Raw genomic sequence first — 19,934 nt, 5'->3', positions numbered from 1 at the left:
TAAATATTTCCATTTTTTTACTCCATTGGAGAGGCTTTCTCATGAGGAGCACCCCGTAGTTTGTGTGACCACTGCCAGTGGCCTTAGGCGGCGCTGATGATGTTTATGCACTACACCCATTGCAGCTAAAATGTAGTGCCATGGGCCTCATGGTCCATTGCTCAGCTTATGTAAGCAAAAACGAAACAGCAACAGCAAGCTAAGAACAGTGTTCAAGCTATGTGTTTTGAGGGCGACGTCTCGTCCTAGAAACACCTGTGATATATCGTGGGTCCTCTTTCGAGGAGCTAGAATACACGAGAAGAGCAAGACAAAAACTGTAGGCAACAACCTTACACGTATATCCAAATGCTTCGTACAATATGGGTGTGAGTTACACACGACACACTATTTACTGTCAACTGTGCTGCATAAACTAGAGGGTCCCGACTGGTTGGCGAGTATCGCGCAGGATACTATAGCCAGTCGGAGGACGCTGGACGGACACTGCCCAAAATTCTTACACAGTTTGTTACTTCGGCTCTGACATTAGTCTGAACATAAGTGTCTGACCATATATCACACAGTGGTAGAGCACTAGTGCAACACAGTATGCACACATAGGCACGTAGGCACATACCTAGTCACTAGGGCACTAGTTCGGCACTGTACATAAGGTATCGCGAGCCCTATAGTCACTACAGGTTTGGGGCAGTCACTATTACACTGGGCGGGCCAGGCCGCAGGGTCCAGGCGATCTCCAGGTGTCGGTCAGGTGTTGGAGGGGTCCCGTCTGGTGTCCCTTCTTTCAAGGCCCACGGGACAACCCTCAAGGGTGACGTCTGCTGGGAGCTGTGGTCGGGCATGGTGGGAGGCCCTCTACTCGTGGGGACAGGCGGGTTAACTTGGACCAAACAGCGCGAGCAGGCACGCTTGTCTGCGCCTACTCTGGGGAGGTCGCCGTTGCCTGGGGCTGGAGAGGGCACACCCCGGGGAGTCCGGCGTCTGCGGTCTCCCTTCCATTGGGCCTCTGTCAGGTTCAAACTGCGGCGTTGCCTCTGGCAGGAGTCCGTCAGGTGGTCGTCTCCCACGGTCGCCGGCTGGATGGCACACACTCCCGGGGACAGCATAGGACCTCGCCACACTTCCTCCAGGCAGGGAGGTTCCTCCTGGGGGCTGCCTTGGTGGGGAGGGGCGGAGGAATATCCGCTCTGCTACAGGAGGGACGAGCCGAGCGAGGGTCGTCCTTCGTTGGGGAAGTCACACGGGGTGGGAGGCTTTGGTGGTGATGCCTCTCTCTGGCGCGGCTGGAGGCCGTCACCGAGGTCCCATAGGCAACAGGGGGAAGGCAGCTAGAGGCCGTCCCTTCCCTGCCGGTGCAGTTGAGGCCATCACTGTGGCCTGACTTCCGAGCAGGATCGTGGACGAGGTGCGGGCGGAGGCCGTCACCTGTCCACAGGTGAGGCTGGAGGCCATCACCTGTGTCCTGCAGGGGGAGTGACGTGCAGTCGAGATGCGGGCGGAGGCTGTCACCTGCCTGCTGGTGCGGCTGAAGGTCGCCACCTGTGTTGAACTCCCACGGGCAGCTGCAGAAGGAGTGGGGGCATACCTGGCTGTCCCCAGACGTGGCTGGAGGCCGTCGCTGGTTTCAACAGGAGAGGGGGGGTCGAGCAGCACCTGAGTGGCTAGAGGCCGTCTCTATGGTCGTGTGGCCGAGGCCGTCACGTTTTGGTGTGGGGCTGAGGCTGTCACTTTTATGGAAGCGGTTGGAGGCCGTCTCCTGGTTGGTGCGGAAGGAGGCCGTCACGGGGGTGCTGCTCGGGACTGCTTTCAGCCCCACCCCGAACCTGTCGAGGGCTAGTCTGGTCAGAGGGTAGTGCGCGCGGACTGCAGCACTCATGCTGGGTCTGTTCTGGGAAATAGGGGCGCAAGGTAGTTGGGGACATACGTCTGTATAGCCTTGACCCCGCGCGCGCCTTCGGAGCCCCTCCGTGGTCACTTCCTGGGTGGGTGTTGCTCTGTCCCAGTGGTGTTCCGTCGCCACGGTCGATATTTCACTAAGAACATTGTGCATTGCCATGGTGGAGGCTACAAGTGTGGGTGTTTCAATATGGCGGTCAAAGTCACACGCTCGGTGTGGAGATAGCCCCTTCATACTATAGAGCTCAGTGGGGGTAACCCCCCAACCCCTCCCCGGTCGGGCAATCCCTACTTGGATATATTAAATAAGTGAAAGGAAATTACTGTATAACTGTATTGATACAATTTACGCTATACTGTTTGAGCGATATCTGTATCTCTTTAAAAGTTTTACCCATGACTCATTCATCTACCAATATGCCTAGGCTTTTCCCCCTAAAGGAGGGTAGCCGAGACAGGCAGACACACTGGCCAAATTACTCATCCACGCACATGCATTTACTCCTATCTTAGCCTGTAAGGGGTGAAGGGAATGCTTCTCTGCACCACACCACACGAGGGTTAACTGCAAAGAGCAATCCAACAACATCCTCAGCGGGCCTCACAGCAAAGCTGGTTTACCCTTGCCACATCATAATGGACCCATCCCCTTCCCCGCACCTGACACGATCAGCCAATCATAGCTCAGTAAAATCATTTGATGCTAGGGTTGTAACGGTATTAACTTTGTCAGATAGGTAGGTAGTTAGGTAGGTAGGTATGTAGGCAGGCGAGCAGATAGGTAGGCAATGTGGCAAAATAGATACGGTAGGTATGAAAGTAGGAAGGTAGACACTGTAGAAGATAGGTAGGTAGGTGTAAAACTGTGGTAGGAAGGTAGGTACGTTTAATATTGTGGTAGGCAGGTATGACACTGTGGTAGATCAGTTGATAGGTAGGTAGACACTGCGACAAGTGGTTAGGTAAGCACAGTGGGAAGGCAGTTAGTAAGGTAGGTAGGAAGTCACTGTAGTAAGTAGCTAGGCATTGTGGGATAGGTGGGTAGGCACTGTGGGAGGTAGGTAGGGACTGTTGGAGGGAGGGAGGTAGTTAGTTACTTTGGTAGGTAGGTAAACACTGTGGGAGACTGGCTGATAGGTAGGTATAGGTACTGTGGTGGACAGGTAGATGAGAGGGTGGGTAAGCAAACACATGGGCACTGCAGTAGTTGGGTAGGTAGCTAGATAACTATCGTATATCTGTAACCAATGTGGTAGGCAGGTAGGTAGGTTAGTAGACAGTAGGGCACTGCATAAGGCTGCTATAGAGTACCCTCCTTATGAGATGCAGGGGCCTGGGGCTAGGCTAGGTTACTGTGGTCCAGTACAGCTAAGGGTAGCTGACCAGTCTACTTCCCTTGGTGGCATTCACCATCACCTCTAAGTGTACTCTCATTACTTGTTTTAAGCACAGTTTTAGTAACAAACTCACTAAGTACTACAAAGAACATCATCTACTTAAATGCCAGAGTTTATCCCAGACAAGAAGAAGTAGTCTAGTGGTTGTACTACTGCTCTAAATGCAGGCCAGATACACACCCCACAAAGCTTCAAAGGAAGGTATAATGAAGAATTAGCAACATGCCATATTATGACTATATGGCACTGTATGAGCAGAGGGGAATAAAGGCTGGAAGAAACATGGAAATATAAAGAAGGGAGAGATGACAGAGAGCTGAAGAGGACAGTAAGGAGAGAAAGACTGGAGACAAAAAGTCCCTTTTCAGTTGCCTCTTATGACAAACAGGGATAGTGGTGAAGTACTGTATTCATTCCCTCTCCCCAGGGGAATTTCACTTTAGAATGATCCATTGGCCTGAAGGGATGTGAAACAATTTACACAAATCTTATGAAGACTTAAATGCAGATGATTCTTGATGAGGATTAGACAGCTTGTGAATCTAGCTCCAAACTTCTTGCAGAATGGGTTGTACAGTATAGCAGTGCTTGTCAAGATTTTTTTTTTTTCTTATAAATTTTATTTACATTTGGTGCATTAATGACATGTTCCGACAGATGATTCCACATGTTTACCACCCTACGTGTGAACAGGTGTTTCCTTATATTCAATTTGCTGTTATATAATTTTACACATAACTGAGGATATACAGTATCTCTTTTACTGGGCTGTATCCTTGTCTGCTTAAGAGCTTTCCAAACACCTCTTCCAAAATTATGTACTTCGCCTTTCTCTTGTATGCCACTCATGCAAACTGTATCAGTGCTAGTTCTGGCATTTAGGAAATATCCATCCATCCATCATCCAATCCTACATTGCCCCATGAGAAGCATTAGGAGCCCGGGGTTAGTTGGTCCCGACATTTAAGATGAGGGCGACCAGTCTCACTCATCCCTGAGTGGCATTACATAAGCAATCAACCCCAACCATCCCTTGGATATAAACCTTCACCGGCTCAATTCCACTGGAGTGCAATAATTACCCACTAAACCACCAAGTGCCAAAATTTGGTTATATGGTTACCACCCAGCGTAGTAAATGGTTTCTCAAGGTGTAAAATGCATAATAAATCCTCAAGAAAAAGATGTCAAGAAACACCTCATGCCATTGAGAATATTACCCACAGTGCTGTAGCTAATTCGAGACTACTGTTTCCAACATGGATTCTTATAGACATAGTCAGTTTCCTAATGTAACTGTGATATGCTTTCCCAACAGGGATACAGAAAGGAGCATCGAAAGTCTTCCCATGCGTTGTGTTCCTCATACAAAAAACAAATCCTGGTTACAAGAGAAAAATTATCATAGGTTTATACTGGTACACAGTATCTGTATTTGTAGGAAGGAAAAGGAATCGAGAGATCTAGTCTTTCCATGTTTCTAGCCATTCTTACAAAAACAAATATAAATTACAGTGTTTGAGAATCCCACCCTACAAATGAGGTTCCTCGTACTAGAGGGGTAACACATTCAAACATGTAGTGAGGACAACTATAGCGGGATAAAACCAAACAGGCAAGGTATGTGCTTTTCGTTTATTTCTTTATAATGACACAGAATACTTTAGTTATGCAAAACACAGTGAAGTGACGCAGCAAGAACTCCAGCAATGAGCCTGGAACTCAGTAGGAGGTTGGTACTGGGGAATTATCTTTTGAATGACAGCTGGAATACATAATCACCTAAACATTACTGAGGTGCTTCATGTAAAGTTTCTCACATTTATTGTAATTATAAAAAATTCGGTTACATAAATATTTCAAAAACAGGTTTCATAAAATTCCTGAAGATATGACATGCAAGTATGCCTACCTACAAGGGAAAATAAACACCTTTCGAACATTTATTATATGTTAAATATTCTTCATGGTTCATAACTTTAATGCAGCAGGATCTTAATAACTTGGCTTAATTTGGGAAGAAATCTGATTAGATTGTGTGATTTTGAAATACCTATTTCTCGAAGGAGACAAAGTAAGAGACATTCTATAGGTCACTAATATCAAAACCTTTCAACTAAAATCACTCTGTATGCTTGTAAGGCTTTATCAGTGAGACAAGGGTAATGTCACATACAAAAAAATTATCTGCAAAAAACAAACACCAGTTAACAACCCAATCAACCTTAACTTCTAAATTCTATGATATATAAGCCAGAGGATTTTGACAGGGTAATCCCTAATCCAAGTAACACAAACTGCAAGTTCATGTATAGGAATTTGAGTTAAAAAGGTCCAACTGCATTGTGAACTAAATTTCCAGCGCTTCACATCCTTGTGGCAGTCACAGCAAATTTCAAAGTCAGTATTATGTCTTACCTTTGCCCATACAGTTGAGGTATAATGTAATAAATACAGACTATACTGTAGGTTCAAAATGGTGGGATTACTATTTTCTGACAGTCACAAACCTCATACAGAGCTTCAGGACACATCACCTGTGCCTGTGACCATTATTCTTGCTGTCTACCTTTGTGGCGACTTGCATCATCACCCACTCAGCTCTCTAACTTAATTAATTCCTTGCTACGTCTACTCAGTCCACTATAGCATAGGGTCGCCCCTGTGGTAGGTTTATATCACATGAGCTGTGCAGGGGAAGCAAGGGAAGACGCCACTAAGGTAAACATCTCTGCAGTGACTTTGGTATAACAAATGTTCTGATCTGACCATCTATTGACTGTACACAGATTTCACCTCTCAATAATCCTACTTAATACAGGACAACAAAGGTTTTTATTACTGCACTGTATTTATTTTTAAATATAAACATCTCTGATATACCTGTATTGCAAAAAAATACAAAGCATCATCATAATACAACTAAAACTTTGATATGACCAATCAAGAGATGAAAGTATGCTACATATGCAAAATGGTCGTTCAGTTCATAGAGTACAGACACAAATGGAGTCTAGTGCGGGAATGAAGCAGTTCTGTATAACCAATGAGAGCTTGGGACACTCGCCAAGCATTTGATTCATGTTTGGAAGAAGTCTAGAAGAGTTAATGATCCTAGGACACTACAATATGACAAGTACCATACCCTAAAGTTACAGCATCACCAATGTTAATATGATGCTTTCATGCACCTCACTCACTGGTTGTAGGAGGGCTTTATTCCTAGCTCAATTCACTTGCTTCGAACAGTTAAAAGCAACTTGGGAAAAAGAAATCTTATGATACTTTAATAGTACATCAAAACACCATGCCTACTCCTATTATCTGAGTAGCGATGAACTCTTTTTAAGTCAGCGTAACTCGTAACATCACGGCCTCTATACATATGATGGATGTTAAAGTCTACTAGAAGCTGAATGTAAGTCAAGATGAAGGTGTATAAATTTCATCAATGTATTCCTCTCCATTGAGGGCAATGTTATGGCAAGTTATAGCTTTGTAAATCAAAAAGGTAACTGCCAGATGAAACCATAAATGACACCACAAGTCCATGGCAAAGAATTACATCCAAAGGTGGGTTATTGTAAGAATAACTTACTGTATCTCCAGATTCAGTTCTTACAAAGCTCAGATACCATACAATAAGGCTGCACTGTTAATACAATACACAGTATAAAGCCGATACTATGATGGCTAAAATAAATGCTGTTTTCATTCTAACCATTGGTCTAATGATTTTCAAACTTCTCTCTCGTTAAATTGGGTAAACATTACAGAATACTATACAGCCAGACTAACACCACAGGCCATACTGTTGTGGGGATAGGAAGCTTACTAGCACCTCTTGCATATCAAAATGTAATTTAAAATAAAAACAAAAATACAGGGGAGAATGAAAGCAGACTATGTAATGTAAAATAAATTGCTTAGGATGATGTGCAAGGGAGCATCCTTAACCATCATGAACACAGCCAAACAAATTGTATTCTCATGGATTTAGGAGCCTCCTGAGAATCTCTTCCATAATATTCCCTTTTACATGACTTATGCAAAATATATGTTACATAGATTATAATAAGTCACAATACACACAACAAATTACCAAGGGAAGGATGCTAGTGGGTCTCCTAAGCTGATAAGAATATGGTCCAAGGTTGCTTCGGGTTGTATTCTTGCCAGCAAGGAAGGCTCTTAAGAATCTCTTCCTTACCTGCTTATTTCAGCATATAACATGGACCACATATGGCATGAAGTAGGCTATGTCTGGTTGGAGTGTTATGCCTCAGAGATGGAGTCAGAATTCTGGGGGCTTGAATAGTGAGTGAGCGAGTGTATGGCCAATTTTACTGGGCACGATGCAGTTTAGTTCTCCCTCTATCATATTTTACTTTCATATATTTTTTTAAAATATAAAAATAACATACATGAAAATAATAAGCTGTGAATATACAAACTAAATAGCTAAGGAAGAGGTGTTAGCAAGTCTCTTGAACCAACAATAACATAGACCCTAAACTGGTATGGATGACACAGGGAACTGTGTGTTCATCTATAGTAGAACTATACCTTGGACAATGAGTACTGTATAGAAGTTTGAGGATAGACTTGGCATGACGGATTATTCCTTTCAGTACAATGGTTTCTCTCTTTACTTTTACTAACTCCAAGTGATCTAATTTACCTCATGAGTTGGCTTAGAACAAAGCAAGGTGGACAAATGCTCTATGATCAGTGCTACCTGGAAAACAAGACAGTACCAAAAAATGATGATGTAAATGATGATAAATGACTTCCTGTACTGAAAGGGTCACAATTATCCTCATCACCTCTTCCAGTACAGTGATATCTGTTTACTCTTGCAACTTCCAAATTTTTCTGTTCAGCTTATGAAAGACATCTTGTACTGAAAGGGTTAGGAATAAGCTGCATTAACCTCTCCATTGTGACAGTCTCTCAGTTAACTTTGTTCTTGCTACCTCCACACATATTTATTTTGCTTAAGAAAGCCTCTCATCCTGAAAGGATTGAAATAACCTCCATTAGCCCTTTCAGTACAATATGACCACTCTTTATAGCTTATCACTGCTACTTTCAAGCAATTTCATTGTTAAACCACAAAGACCTCTCAGATGTATTCTTACTAATTTATACTTTTTAAAAATATCTCTTACAGTGAAGGGGTCAGAAAAACAATGTCCGATGACCCTTTAGCTCTGTATCTTGACTTCTCTTTTATTAATTATTGTTACCGTGTTACTGATGATGACCTCCCTCTTAATTTTATTTTTAATAACCAGGCCAATTTACTGCATTATCATTATCTCATTTTTGGTTACTTCTTGCCAATATACCCCTCTTTTAGTTCATCCTTACTAACTCTGATACCTGACAAAGATGATGGAAAGACCTCTCATACTGTAAGGGCTAATGCCAAACATGCCAAATGTCAAAATACCAAACCTGCCTTCTATAATAAGTTTGCTACACAATAAAACACTGGGTAAGGAGGGTCGACTGTGTATCAAAAAGCAGCTGCATGAGTGCTTGTCCGCCTGTACACCCACTGACAGTGCTATAGGCAATCCTTATCATGGGTCAGGGATGTGTTCAAAAATATTATAAATTTATAATACCAATTGGGGAAAACTGCAGATCATGTATAATCAGCAACAACTCTATAATGTTTAGTTTCACATTATGCAATACTGTACTCCTAAACTTAACAGAAAAAAAAAAAAATGCAACACATACAAGGAATTACTGGGAGTTCTTGTCACCTGTCACCCCTTTTATGCTTTTTTCAAAAATAATGTTCCAGTAAATCACAAAAATACAGTATTAAAGTTCTGTCACTTCCTATACCGCAGGTCTGGCAGTTCCCCCAACCTACAGTGGCAGTTGCCTTAAAAAAAAAAAGAAATAAAAAAGAAGAAAAAAAAAAGGAGGGTGAGGGTTATGATATTTTAAAATAAAAGCCTGACTTTCACCAAGAACTGCCAGCACTGTATGGGTATATCTGGGCCAAGTGGGAGGAATACACGCGGTCAGCTGGTGCAGTGGACAGAAATGCATCCTATCACATTGCCTTTCCCTGTTCGCAAGTTCTGCCTTAGCTTCGTATGCACAACAGTACAGTCAGTCCTCATTACTGGGGAGAGGTGAGGCGTAAAATACAGTATTGCAACTTTTTACATATTATTACTATAAGTTGGGAGAGACTGGTAAATCAGCTTCATAGGCAGCAATAGAACTGTAATTGGTATTTTTTCTTTAGTTTACTGAGGATTCAGTGAAGAAAAAAAGGCAATGTATATTGAGGACTTACTGTACTATGGTAAACAGAAATGTTGTAAACACAACTTGGTGTTTTACAGCAACAAAGTAGCCTAACTCTCACTACAATGGAACCTCTCGCTATACACTAAACGTACAGAAAATAAAAAGTATAAAAGTAAATCGCATAACTAGGTATTAAAAACTAGCTTTCATGTTAGAGGTAAAGAACTTGTCTCAAAAACCCTTATCACATTAAGCTTTCTTTATTCTTTTAAATCTATGTATTTATTATTATTATTATTAACATTATCATTATTTTTTACCATTTTGTTCCTCCCTCCCTACTCTAGCAGTTCCATTTTTTTTTTTTCCAGTATTGGGTGAAGATGCATAATTTACTTTTACAATAAACATTCTAAGCAGATTCAAGGAGATATTTGCCTTTTAAGATGTACAGTACTAAACACCATCCCTCAAATATTGTCACAACTCTCAACAAACATAAGCAACATCATTTACCCTAATGAACTACCATTAACTGCTCCATTTTTCTGTACCGTAGTTAGACAATCCCATCTAAAATTCCAGAAATACTCGTGTGAATCCATAGCATTTCATACACTCCTTTAAAAACCTACAAAGCATATAACAGGCAGAGGTGGATACAAAATGATCTCCCTGTGTATACTCTATCAAAATCCACAGAACATTTCGGTAAGAGCGTAACATGGCTATATCGTCAAAACAGTCCTCTCCCTGTGACCTCATCCTGTCCCTCTCACTGTCCAGTCAGTGGCGACCTGACTGTGAGGAGAGGGGGGTGGGGTAGAGGGGGAACAGGGGGGCAGGGGGAGGGGTCAGGGAGGAGGAGGGGGGTCAAGGGGGAGCTCATTTGCCACTGCTAGGGGAGACAGCTTGCTCAGCCACTGCTTGCTCAACTGATTGGTCCTCCTGAAAAGAAAAACAGACTGCTTTGAGTACATATTAGATTATTTAAATATGTGTTACATGATCTGAATATTCACTAAGAGATTCAAATATCTATTACATGGTTACAATACCTATGTCTGTTCTCTCTTTACTTGTCAAATACTGATAGTTTTCCCCTTGAGTTTGGTACTCCAGATAGTAAAAGCAACACACCCATAACTGATCCTACATTTCAACTTTTTGGTGGCATGAAGGGAGCTTACTGACCCTAGCAAACCAGTGACAGAGCTCCTTTCACTCTGCTACGAGAAAAGGAGGAAATTAAATGACGACTCTAACGGGGATTAATAGAAGTTACTGGTGAAAATTATGAAGCTGTGATATGTAGGCTGTAGTCAGGACTTCCATCTTTCTCCTACAGTTGGTAATGGTTACTTGTCTGCTGCCCACTTCCACAACCACATCAAAAAGGTTGTTGGCAAAATAAATTGGTTTTTACTACACCTATCTTCCATTATTTTTTTGTAACTAGCCTTTCAGCTAAACAACACACTCTTACAAACCATTATAGCATTGTCAATTCTGAACTGTAGCAGGGGGTTTGTAAAGTCTGCAAGCTTCATCATCAAATCTGGTCAGTAATAAGCAAAGGATGTCTACAATTTCTATGAATTGAGGTACACCACTTCTGTATAAATGATCAATTAGAAGTGGTTGGTAATGATCGAAAATGAAATAATGTATATATCTAAGTGGTTTGTGTTCAGTTTCCCTTCAATACAAACTATACAGTTGCTGGCACTGTTGGCTGTCATGACCAGTGAGCTGAATGAGAGAAGTATTAATGTTCTGAAATCCCAACTCACTACATACTATAAAAAAAGACAAGCAAAAATTTAGAAGTGCTATGATCATACTGTTTTAAAAAAGCAACTGTTACTGCAAACAATGTTACAGCATGCATTACAAACAGTAACAAAAAGGAAAGAAAAGAAAGAAAAAAGAAAGCTTTACATAATACCAAGCTACTTGACATGAATTATATAAATCAAACTGTTTACATGCACTAAGGAAAAAAAAATGCTGAGCCAAAAGCCACCATTATGAAATTAACCAAAAATGTGAAAGTGACTGAGGTTACATTTAAACCCCTTCACTACAATGATGGTATTGGAAAGAGAATCACTCACATGATGGCACTGATATAACTGGGCAGCTCTGCTGTACTGTTTGTATAAACGGACAGCTTTATATTGGTGCCATTATATGATGGCACCACTCTCCAGCACAGCATTATGGTTGTTGTTGCTGTTCATCAATCCCGGTCTGTCTGACTGAGCAGACCCAACAACCACACGCAAGCAACTCCCCCCATAGGTCATCCCTTGCAATGAACTGCTATTCCTTTGTGAATGATGTATGGGGGAAAATGTGGAAGTTTGGTTCCTAGGTCGATGCTGCAGTTGCATCTCTCCAACCAGTTAACAGGGAGCACCATAGAAGGTTCCACTTCACCCCGTGATCTGGTCGTACGGTTACCATCCGGTGTTGTAAATGATTTCTTGTGTTATAGGAAACCATTAGGATTGTCACTCATTTCAGAGCCACCTAACATGAAAAGAAGAGTAATAAACAGTAACGGGAAGGACAGGGTGACGTAGGAAGAGAGGAGGACAGACACCGAGACAGAATGATAAGGGTGGAGGAAGACGTATGCAGCACTACATCAGGTGACAACACTATGGTAATTCCACTTGATAAATACTCATACAGTAAACCCTTGCTCTACTGAACCTATCTATATCGACCTCTGAGCCTACCAAATAATCTTCAAATATATCAAGCAAAAGGTCAATTCAATGACGTGACATGGCCAATAGACTGAACAAATGGTACGGTCAGTAAAGTAATTTTTGTTGTTTTTCCTGTTCTGTTGTTTATTACTGGTTGAAAATTTAATATATATCTATACAGTAACCAACACAAGATTTATATAAAACTGTAAATTCACATAATTATGTTAGAGATGTTCTCCCATATCTGGTCTCATCAGTTGATTGGGTCAGGTGTGGGGAAGGGGATGGGTCCGTTATGATGTGACAGGGACAAACCAGCTTTGCTGTCAGGCCCTGCTGCAGATGTCGCTGGATTCCACTGTGCAGCTGACCCTCATCCAGTGTGGTGCAGTGAGGAGCAGTCCCTTCTCCCCTTTAAGGCTAAGACACGAGTGAGTGTGTCTGTGTAGATGAATAATTTGGTGATTGTGTCATCCTGTCTTGGCTACCTCAATAGGGGTAAAAAGCCTAGGAACTGTATACAGAAAGGTATCCAATGAACAAGATTTAGTATAAATCAAATCTAGGGTCATTACAGTCCCCCCTTAATTAACATCAGCTATACTGTTAGCCTTCCCCACCCCCCCCATTAGTTCAATATACTGAGGGTTTACTGTATTTCCTGTGCCTACAACTGTCTGTATACCAAATATACATGTGAACTTTGCATTAAAAGTCATGATTAACAAGGGATGACAAAAGCATGAAAGCACACCAACTAATGCATGCTCTATATACCAACTAAACAAGAAGCTCAAGTAAGAAGCACAGCTACTCTAGACTGGCGAGAAAGAGAGGAGGAGGAGGAGAGAAGCGTGAAAGGTGGAGTGATGTGCGCTTTTTTCGCTTGCAGACGGAGCAGAGGAGAGATGAGCTGAGGGCCGGCCTGGGATGCTGTTTGTTTACCTGTGTGGCAGGAGACGTCAGGGCAGGACTGGGGCTCTGGGAGGGAGGGAGGGAGAGAAAGAACGTGTCAAATAAGTTGTCTCTTTTTATCTCAAGTCCTTATATCACTCACTCTCTCTCTCTCTCTATCCATCCGTCCATCCATCATCCAATCCTACGCTGCCCCATGAGGAGTGTAGGAGCCCGGGGCTAGGCAAGTTGATCCTGACATTTAAGATGAGAGTGACCAGCCTCACTCATCCCTGAGTAGTATTACGTGAGCAATAAACCCCAACCATCCCTTGGATATAAACCTTCACTGGCTTAATCCGACTGGAGTACCGTAACTATCCAACAAATATATATAGCAGCTGGGGAAGATGAGGTGTATGCAGAGATGATAAGTGTAGTGCTGACAGCAGAATGAAGTGCTTGTTGGAGATACGTATGAAGACACTGATGAGTGAAACTGCCAGCAGATGGTGATTGTACCCCTGTACAAAAGTAAAAGTGGGCGAAGTGAGTGCAAGAATTATTGTGGCATAAGTTTATTGACTGTTGTAGGGAAAGTATGTGGAAGAATTATTACAGAGAAAGTAAGGGAGAGATCAGAAGTCCTAGTGAGTGATAAACAGAGTGGCTTTAGGAGTGGCAGAGGATGTGTGGATCAAATATTTGCAATAAGACAGACAGTGGAGAAGGCGTGTGAGAAGGACAATATGGTGTTTATGGCATTTATGGATCTGGAAAAAGCATATAACAAAGTAGACAGAGAAGGATTGTGGAAGAGTTTGTGCATGTATGGTGTGGATGGTAAGCTGCTTGGTGCCACCAAGAGTTTTTATGATGGTAGTGAGGCATGTGTAAGGGTAAATGGGCAGCTAAGCAAATGGTTCACGATCAATGTGGGCATGCGACAAGGTTGTGTGATGTCCCCATGGTTATTCAATATAGCTTCATATATGGATGGGATGATGAGAGAAATAAAAACACGAGTAATGGAGAGAGGGATAGCATTGGTAATGAATGGTGATGAATGGAATATCTCAAATTTGTTGTATGCTGATGATGCAGTGCTACTTGCAAATACTGGACAAGAACTTGGTAGACTATTGCAGAGTTTTGTTGATGTCTGTGAGTGTCGTGCCTTGAGAATAAATGCAGAAAAGAGTAAAGTGATGGTTATCGAGAAAGAAGGTGACTCTCAGTGTGACGTTACAGTGAATGGAGAGAGACTGGAATTGGTGAGCGAGTACCCATACCCGAGTACAGTGACAGAAAAGAGGAAAATGTGCAAAAGAAGTGGAAAGTAGAGTGACACAAGGAGGAAAAGTAGCTGGTGTTATGAAGGTCTTGATAAGAAACATAGGCTTCAGTGCTGCAGCCATGTGAAGCTTACATGAAAGAGTGTTAGTGCCTCTTATCCTATCCAGTTTACTGAGTCCCCCCCCCCCCACCGCACACACGTGTCGCTCGCTGGCTCAGTGGTTATGCTCTCACCTGCCATTCGGTAGACAGGGGTTTGCGCCTTGCTAAGGTTACAGAATGTTTAATTGATGAAGTGAATGGTTACTGTCCCCCCCCGCCCCCACCGTGTGTGTGTGTAATTCACCGGGTCGGTCAGGATCACTTGATGGTCGTGATTGTCAGCTTTTACCCTCCCGGAAGGGAGCTGAGAGCTCATATAGTCCGATCTAAGGGCAAGGCTGTGACCTTCACACACGCACACACCCGTCCCCTTGCTCAAGGGGGACAGTAACCGCCTACTTCGTCAGTGAAACTTTTCGCAACCTGAGCAAGGCGCGAACTCCCGTCTACCAGATGGCAAGCGAGAGCGTTACCACTGCACCAGCGAGCGGTGTGTGTGTGTGTGTGTGTGTGTGTGTGTGTGTGTGTGTGTGTGTGTGTGTGTGTGTGTCACAGCCTTGCCCTTAGACTGGACTACATTAGCTCTCAGCTCTCTTCTGGGAGGGTAAAATGCTGATGATCACGACTATCATGTGATCCTATGACTGACCCGGTGAAATTACACACACACACACACACACACACACACAGGTAGCCAACAGAGGAGCAGCTCCGAGATGATTGTGGGGAAATAATGCTAAAACAGCAGCGAAAAAGAGGACAGCCTATGGTGATTATGTGAAATGAATGCGTGAGTGGTGGTCCCGTCCAATATTATTGAAAAAAAAAAAAGGAGGATTCAGTCAAATAAGAGCACAAGACACAGCAGAAGTTTAAAATTTTTGTATGGGTGTACAATGGTGGAAGGAGAGAGACTTTTGTTTACAACTAGTACGAGTGAATTTGCGGGTTTCTCCAATGAAGACTGGAGTGGAGGAAGTATTAAACTGAATCAAACAAGAGTAGCAGGTGTAGAGAAAATGGCTGAGGGGAATGCCCAGGAATTAAAAAAAGGCATGGTCAGTAATTATAGATTTGTAGGAGCAAACACTAGAACAAGAGAAAGAGATTAAGGAATTGAAAAATGAGGTGGGGAGTGTCTGTTTACATAGCACAGAACAAGAGAAAGAAATAACAAAATTAAAAGTGAGTAATGATTCAGCCTCAAATGAAACAGAACAGCTTAAAAGGGAAAATAAGAGGTTGGAGGGAGAAAGGGATGGGATGAAAGGTAAACTCGAAGAGTATGAATCAAAAACAATGATGCAAGATGAACACATTAAGGAAATTACGGATCAGCACAAGGGCTGGATGAAAATTCAGGAAGAAGGGGATATAAATCTAAAGGAGATTACAGTACTGAACAACAGAAGAAAGAAAACCAAGAAAAGGTAGAGAAGGAATTGGTCATGGTACTTAAAAGTAAAGAATCACTTGTCAAGAGATGCAGCTGAAAAGAAAAAATGCATAATTATCTCAGGTTTGAAAGAAAAAACCCATATCAGTGGGGTCAGAAAGTGAAAGGGAAGAACTGAGAAAGGCGAGGGATATTGTGTCAACAGTTATGGAAGGAAATGACGAAGCCCAAGAGAAGATCAAAGAGGTGTTTAAGCTGGGAAATATGTGGAGGGAGGGGCAAGGCCACTAAAAGTAAAATTTCAATCTCAGGTCATGGTAAATGAAATAATCATTAAGACTTGGAAATCAGCAGATAAGGAGGGATTCAAGAATATCTGTATAAGGAGAGATGCAAATACGGAAGAGAGAGCTAAAATAAAGGAACTTGTTAAGGAAGCCAAGGAAAAAAACAACCAGAGAACAGAGGAAGAGAAGGCAGAGTTCTATTGAAGAGTTATGGATCAGAAATTGAGGAAGTGGTACCAAAGGAGAGGGGGAGAGGACACAGTAAAAAACAATAGAAAAAGACTGAAGGTGGCATACGCTAATGTGGATGGCCTAATCTCGGCAAGGCTGGAGATGGACGATTTCTTGAGGGCAAGTGAGCCAGACATTATGTGCTTTGTAGAGACCAAGCTAAGAGAGAATACTGAAATCCAAATGGGGGATGGGGAATACAAACTATGAAGAAGAGATAGAAAAGTAAAAATGGAGGAGTGATGATAGTGGTGAAAAACTACCTAAATGTGGATAGTGTGGAACTAGGAGAAGGTATGGCTGAAGTGATAAACATGGTAATAGAAACCAGAGGGAAAGGCAAGAGTGCCATCACAGTAGCATATATGCCACCCCAAGACAAGGGCATGGAATGAAGAGGAATATCAGCAGATGTTGTCGGACATGGTTAGATATCTTCAGAAAGTGACCAAGAAAAGCAACAACATAATCCTGATAGGTGACTTTAATTGTAATGAGGTAAACTGGGAGGAATGGGACTCAGGAAGTAGTGAAGATTCATGGGGTGGTATACTGTTAAATATAACAATGGATAATGTAATGACCCAGTGGGTCAAAGAAGAGACAAGATTAAGAGATGATGACACACCAGCATGACTAGATTTAATTCTAACCAAGGAGCCTGATACAATTGAATTTCTGAAATATTCGTGTCCAACAGGAAAAAGTGATCATGTAGTGATACAGTTCCACATGACAGAAGGAAATGGAGAGACAAGAGATGAGCTATACAGGCATGGAAGATACAACTTTGGGAAAGCAAACTTCTCAGGATTGAGAAAATTTTTTGAAGAAGAGGATTGGCGAGAATTCAGGGAAACGAGAGATACAGAAGTGGGATATCTTTCCAGACTTCTATAATATGGGTGTGGAAAAGTATGTGCCAAAAGTTTGTGGAAAAGAGAACTGGAGAAATGACTGGTTCAACAAAAGGTGTATGACAGCAAAAAAGCAAAGGGATAAGGCATGGAACAAATGCAGAAAGAGAGGTAATGATAGAACAAAGAAAGAATATAAAAGAACTAGAAATGAATATACAAGACTATGTAGACAGGAAGAAAGTAACTTCAAAAAAGGTATAATTGACAAATGTAAGGATGAACCTATATTGTTCTACAGGTTTGTTAATGGCAAACTGAAACAAAAGGAAGAAATCAGTAAGCTGAAAGTAGAAGGATATGTCTATAAAGATGTGATTATGCAAGCTGAAATAATGAACAAATGCTTCCGATCAGTCTTCACAAGAGAAAGTGATTTTGTGGAGGAGGGAATGACAAGAAATGTTGTGTTAAAAGAAGTAAAAGTTGAAGAGAAAGAAGTGTACAAACTACTGGAAACTCAAGATGTGAGGATGGCCCCAGGACCTCATGGGATCTCTAATTGGATGCTAAAGGAATGCAGAGAACAACTGGTAGATAAGATTCATGGTTTAATTTTGTATTCTCTGGAAGAAGGGAAAGTGCCCCAGGAATGGAAGAGAGCCAATATGGTACCAATTTATAGAGGAGGGAACAAGGAAGAACCCCTGAATTATAAACCAGTGTCCCTGACCAACTTGGTAGCAAAATTGTGCGAAAGAATCTTGAAAGACAGATGGATAAAATATCTGGAGGAGAAGGGCATTTTGGCAGAAAGTCAATTTGGATTCAGAAGAGGAAGGTTGTGTGTTTCAAACTTAACTTCTACTCTAGGACAACTTATGTACTACAAGAGGATTGTGCATATTCAGACCTGGAGAAAGCCTTTGATAAGGTACCCCACAGGTGACAAATGTGGAAACTGGAACACACAGGAGGACTGAAGGGGAACCTCTTGGAGTGGATGAAAGACTTCTTGACAGACAGGCAAATGAGGGCAGTAATAAAGGACTGAATATCTGGATGGAGGGAAGTAACAAGTGGCATCCCACAGGGCTCAGTGTTAGTGCCCTTAATGTTCCTGATTTACGTAAACGATATGGTAGATGGAATGAACAGTTATAAAAGTCTGTTTCCTGATGATGCAAAGATCATGAGGATGGTAGATGCTGAAGAAGACTGTAAAATGCTACAGGGGGACCTGGATAGGATTCCTGAGTGGAGCCGGATGTGGGAAATGATATTCAATGCAAAAAAATAAAAAATACTGGAAATGGGTAAAAGTACTGAATTATTTGATGATTAATGAACCAATCACAAAAGTGAGAGAAGAGAGGGACTTGGGAGTGTTGGTCCAGAATAATTCATCACCTGAAAAACATATTTGCAAGATAGTTAGAGAGACATATAATCTCTTGAATAACATAAGAGAAGCATTTCATTACATGGATGAGGAGATGATGGAAAAATTGAGTGGCCATGATCTGCCCCAGGTTGGAATATGCAGCAGTAGTCCCATATAAAAAGAAAGATATAAACAAGATCGAGGGAATACAGAGAACAGCAGCCATGATGGTCTCTAGCTTGGCAGATCTGTCGTACAGGGAAAGGCTGGAAAAGCTACATATGCCTACCTTAGAAGAAAGGAGAGAGAGGGGCGATATGATTGCAGTGTTCAGGGCCATGATGGGAGTAGAAAAAACTGACAGTGAGGATCAGTTTGTATCGGATGGAAGAGTGACAAGAGGACACGGAATGAAACTGAAAAAGCCAAGTTGCCTGAAGGATACCAAGAAATGTAGTTTTCCATATAGATGCACAGACCTGTGGAATAACCTGGACAAAGAGATCGTCTAGTCTAAAAACTTAAACGAATTCAAAGCAAAATTTGACTTATTGAGAAACAGAGACAGGATCCCATGAGTGGAACTCATTTCCTGTATATCACAATTAGGTAGATACAACTAGGTACACACACGCACACACACACACACACACATTTCTCAACCTAACCTCACCCTACACATGTATTTCTCAACTGAACATTCCCACACACCTGCGTTCTGGAGAGATTGGCCTCGGATGACGCCTTGCTGGTGGGCGTCTTGCATGGAGATGCCTGCATCTGCCTCAGGTACTCCTTGTCATCAAATATTTTCTTGTCACCTCCCCCAGCCTTATGTTGGACATTATTCAGTGAGCCAACCTTGCTAGATGCCTTATCCTTGAACTCCAGTTTCTTCTGTTCAATCTGTAAGGTTCAATGAGTTAGTGACGCTGATATTGTCATTAAAGTGTTGTCCGTGTTGTCTGAATACCTTACACTTCGTCACCTGGCCTCCTCTTCTATGAGATATATGCTGTACTGTTAAGATGGTGTTATTTGGTGATCTTTGTGCTGTTTGAATTACCCCATCCATAGTCACTGCATCTCTTCTTTAGACAGGAAGGTGGTGGTGGTGATGATGACGATGATGATGATGATGATGATGATGAGGAGGAGGAGGAGGAGGAGGAAGAGGAAGAGGAAGAGG

The 19,934-nt window shown here is 42.2% G+C and overlaps 1 protein-coding gene across 1 annotated transcript in view; it reads right to left on the bottom strand.

Annotated features, from left to right (window-relative positions):
- Positions 1-4,916: 4,916 nt before the first annotated feature.
- Positions 4,917-19,934, bottom strand: part of LOC145402209 (uncharacterized) — a 52,292-nt gene continuing 37,274 nt past the window's right edge. Inside the window, exons 10-12 of the mRNA XM_080274328.1 lie at positions 19,457-19,651; positions 13,244-13,279; positions 4,917-10,523 (exon numbers count right to left, since the gene is read on the bottom strand). Coding sequence (XP_080130454.1) covers positions 10,461-10,523; positions 13,244-13,279; positions 19,457-19,651 — 294 coding nt within the window. The 3' untranslated portion in view covers positions 4,917-10,460. The remainder of the gene's footprint in view (positions 10,524-13,243; positions 13,280-19,456; positions 19,652-19,934) is intronic.

The sequence above is a fragment of the Coenobita brevimanus genome, chromosome 57 (assembly GCF_032717465.1).
Source record: "Coenobita brevimanus isolate Jiangsu-jjx chromosome 57, ASM3271746v2, whole genome shotgun sequence".
NCBI classification, from domain to species: Eukaryota; Metazoa; Arthropoda; class Malacostraca; order Decapoda; family Coenobitidae; genus Coenobita; species Coenobita brevimanus.
The sequence above is the reverse complement of the archived record's forward strand: the minus strand, read 5'-3'. Positions and strand labels throughout refer to the sequence as shown.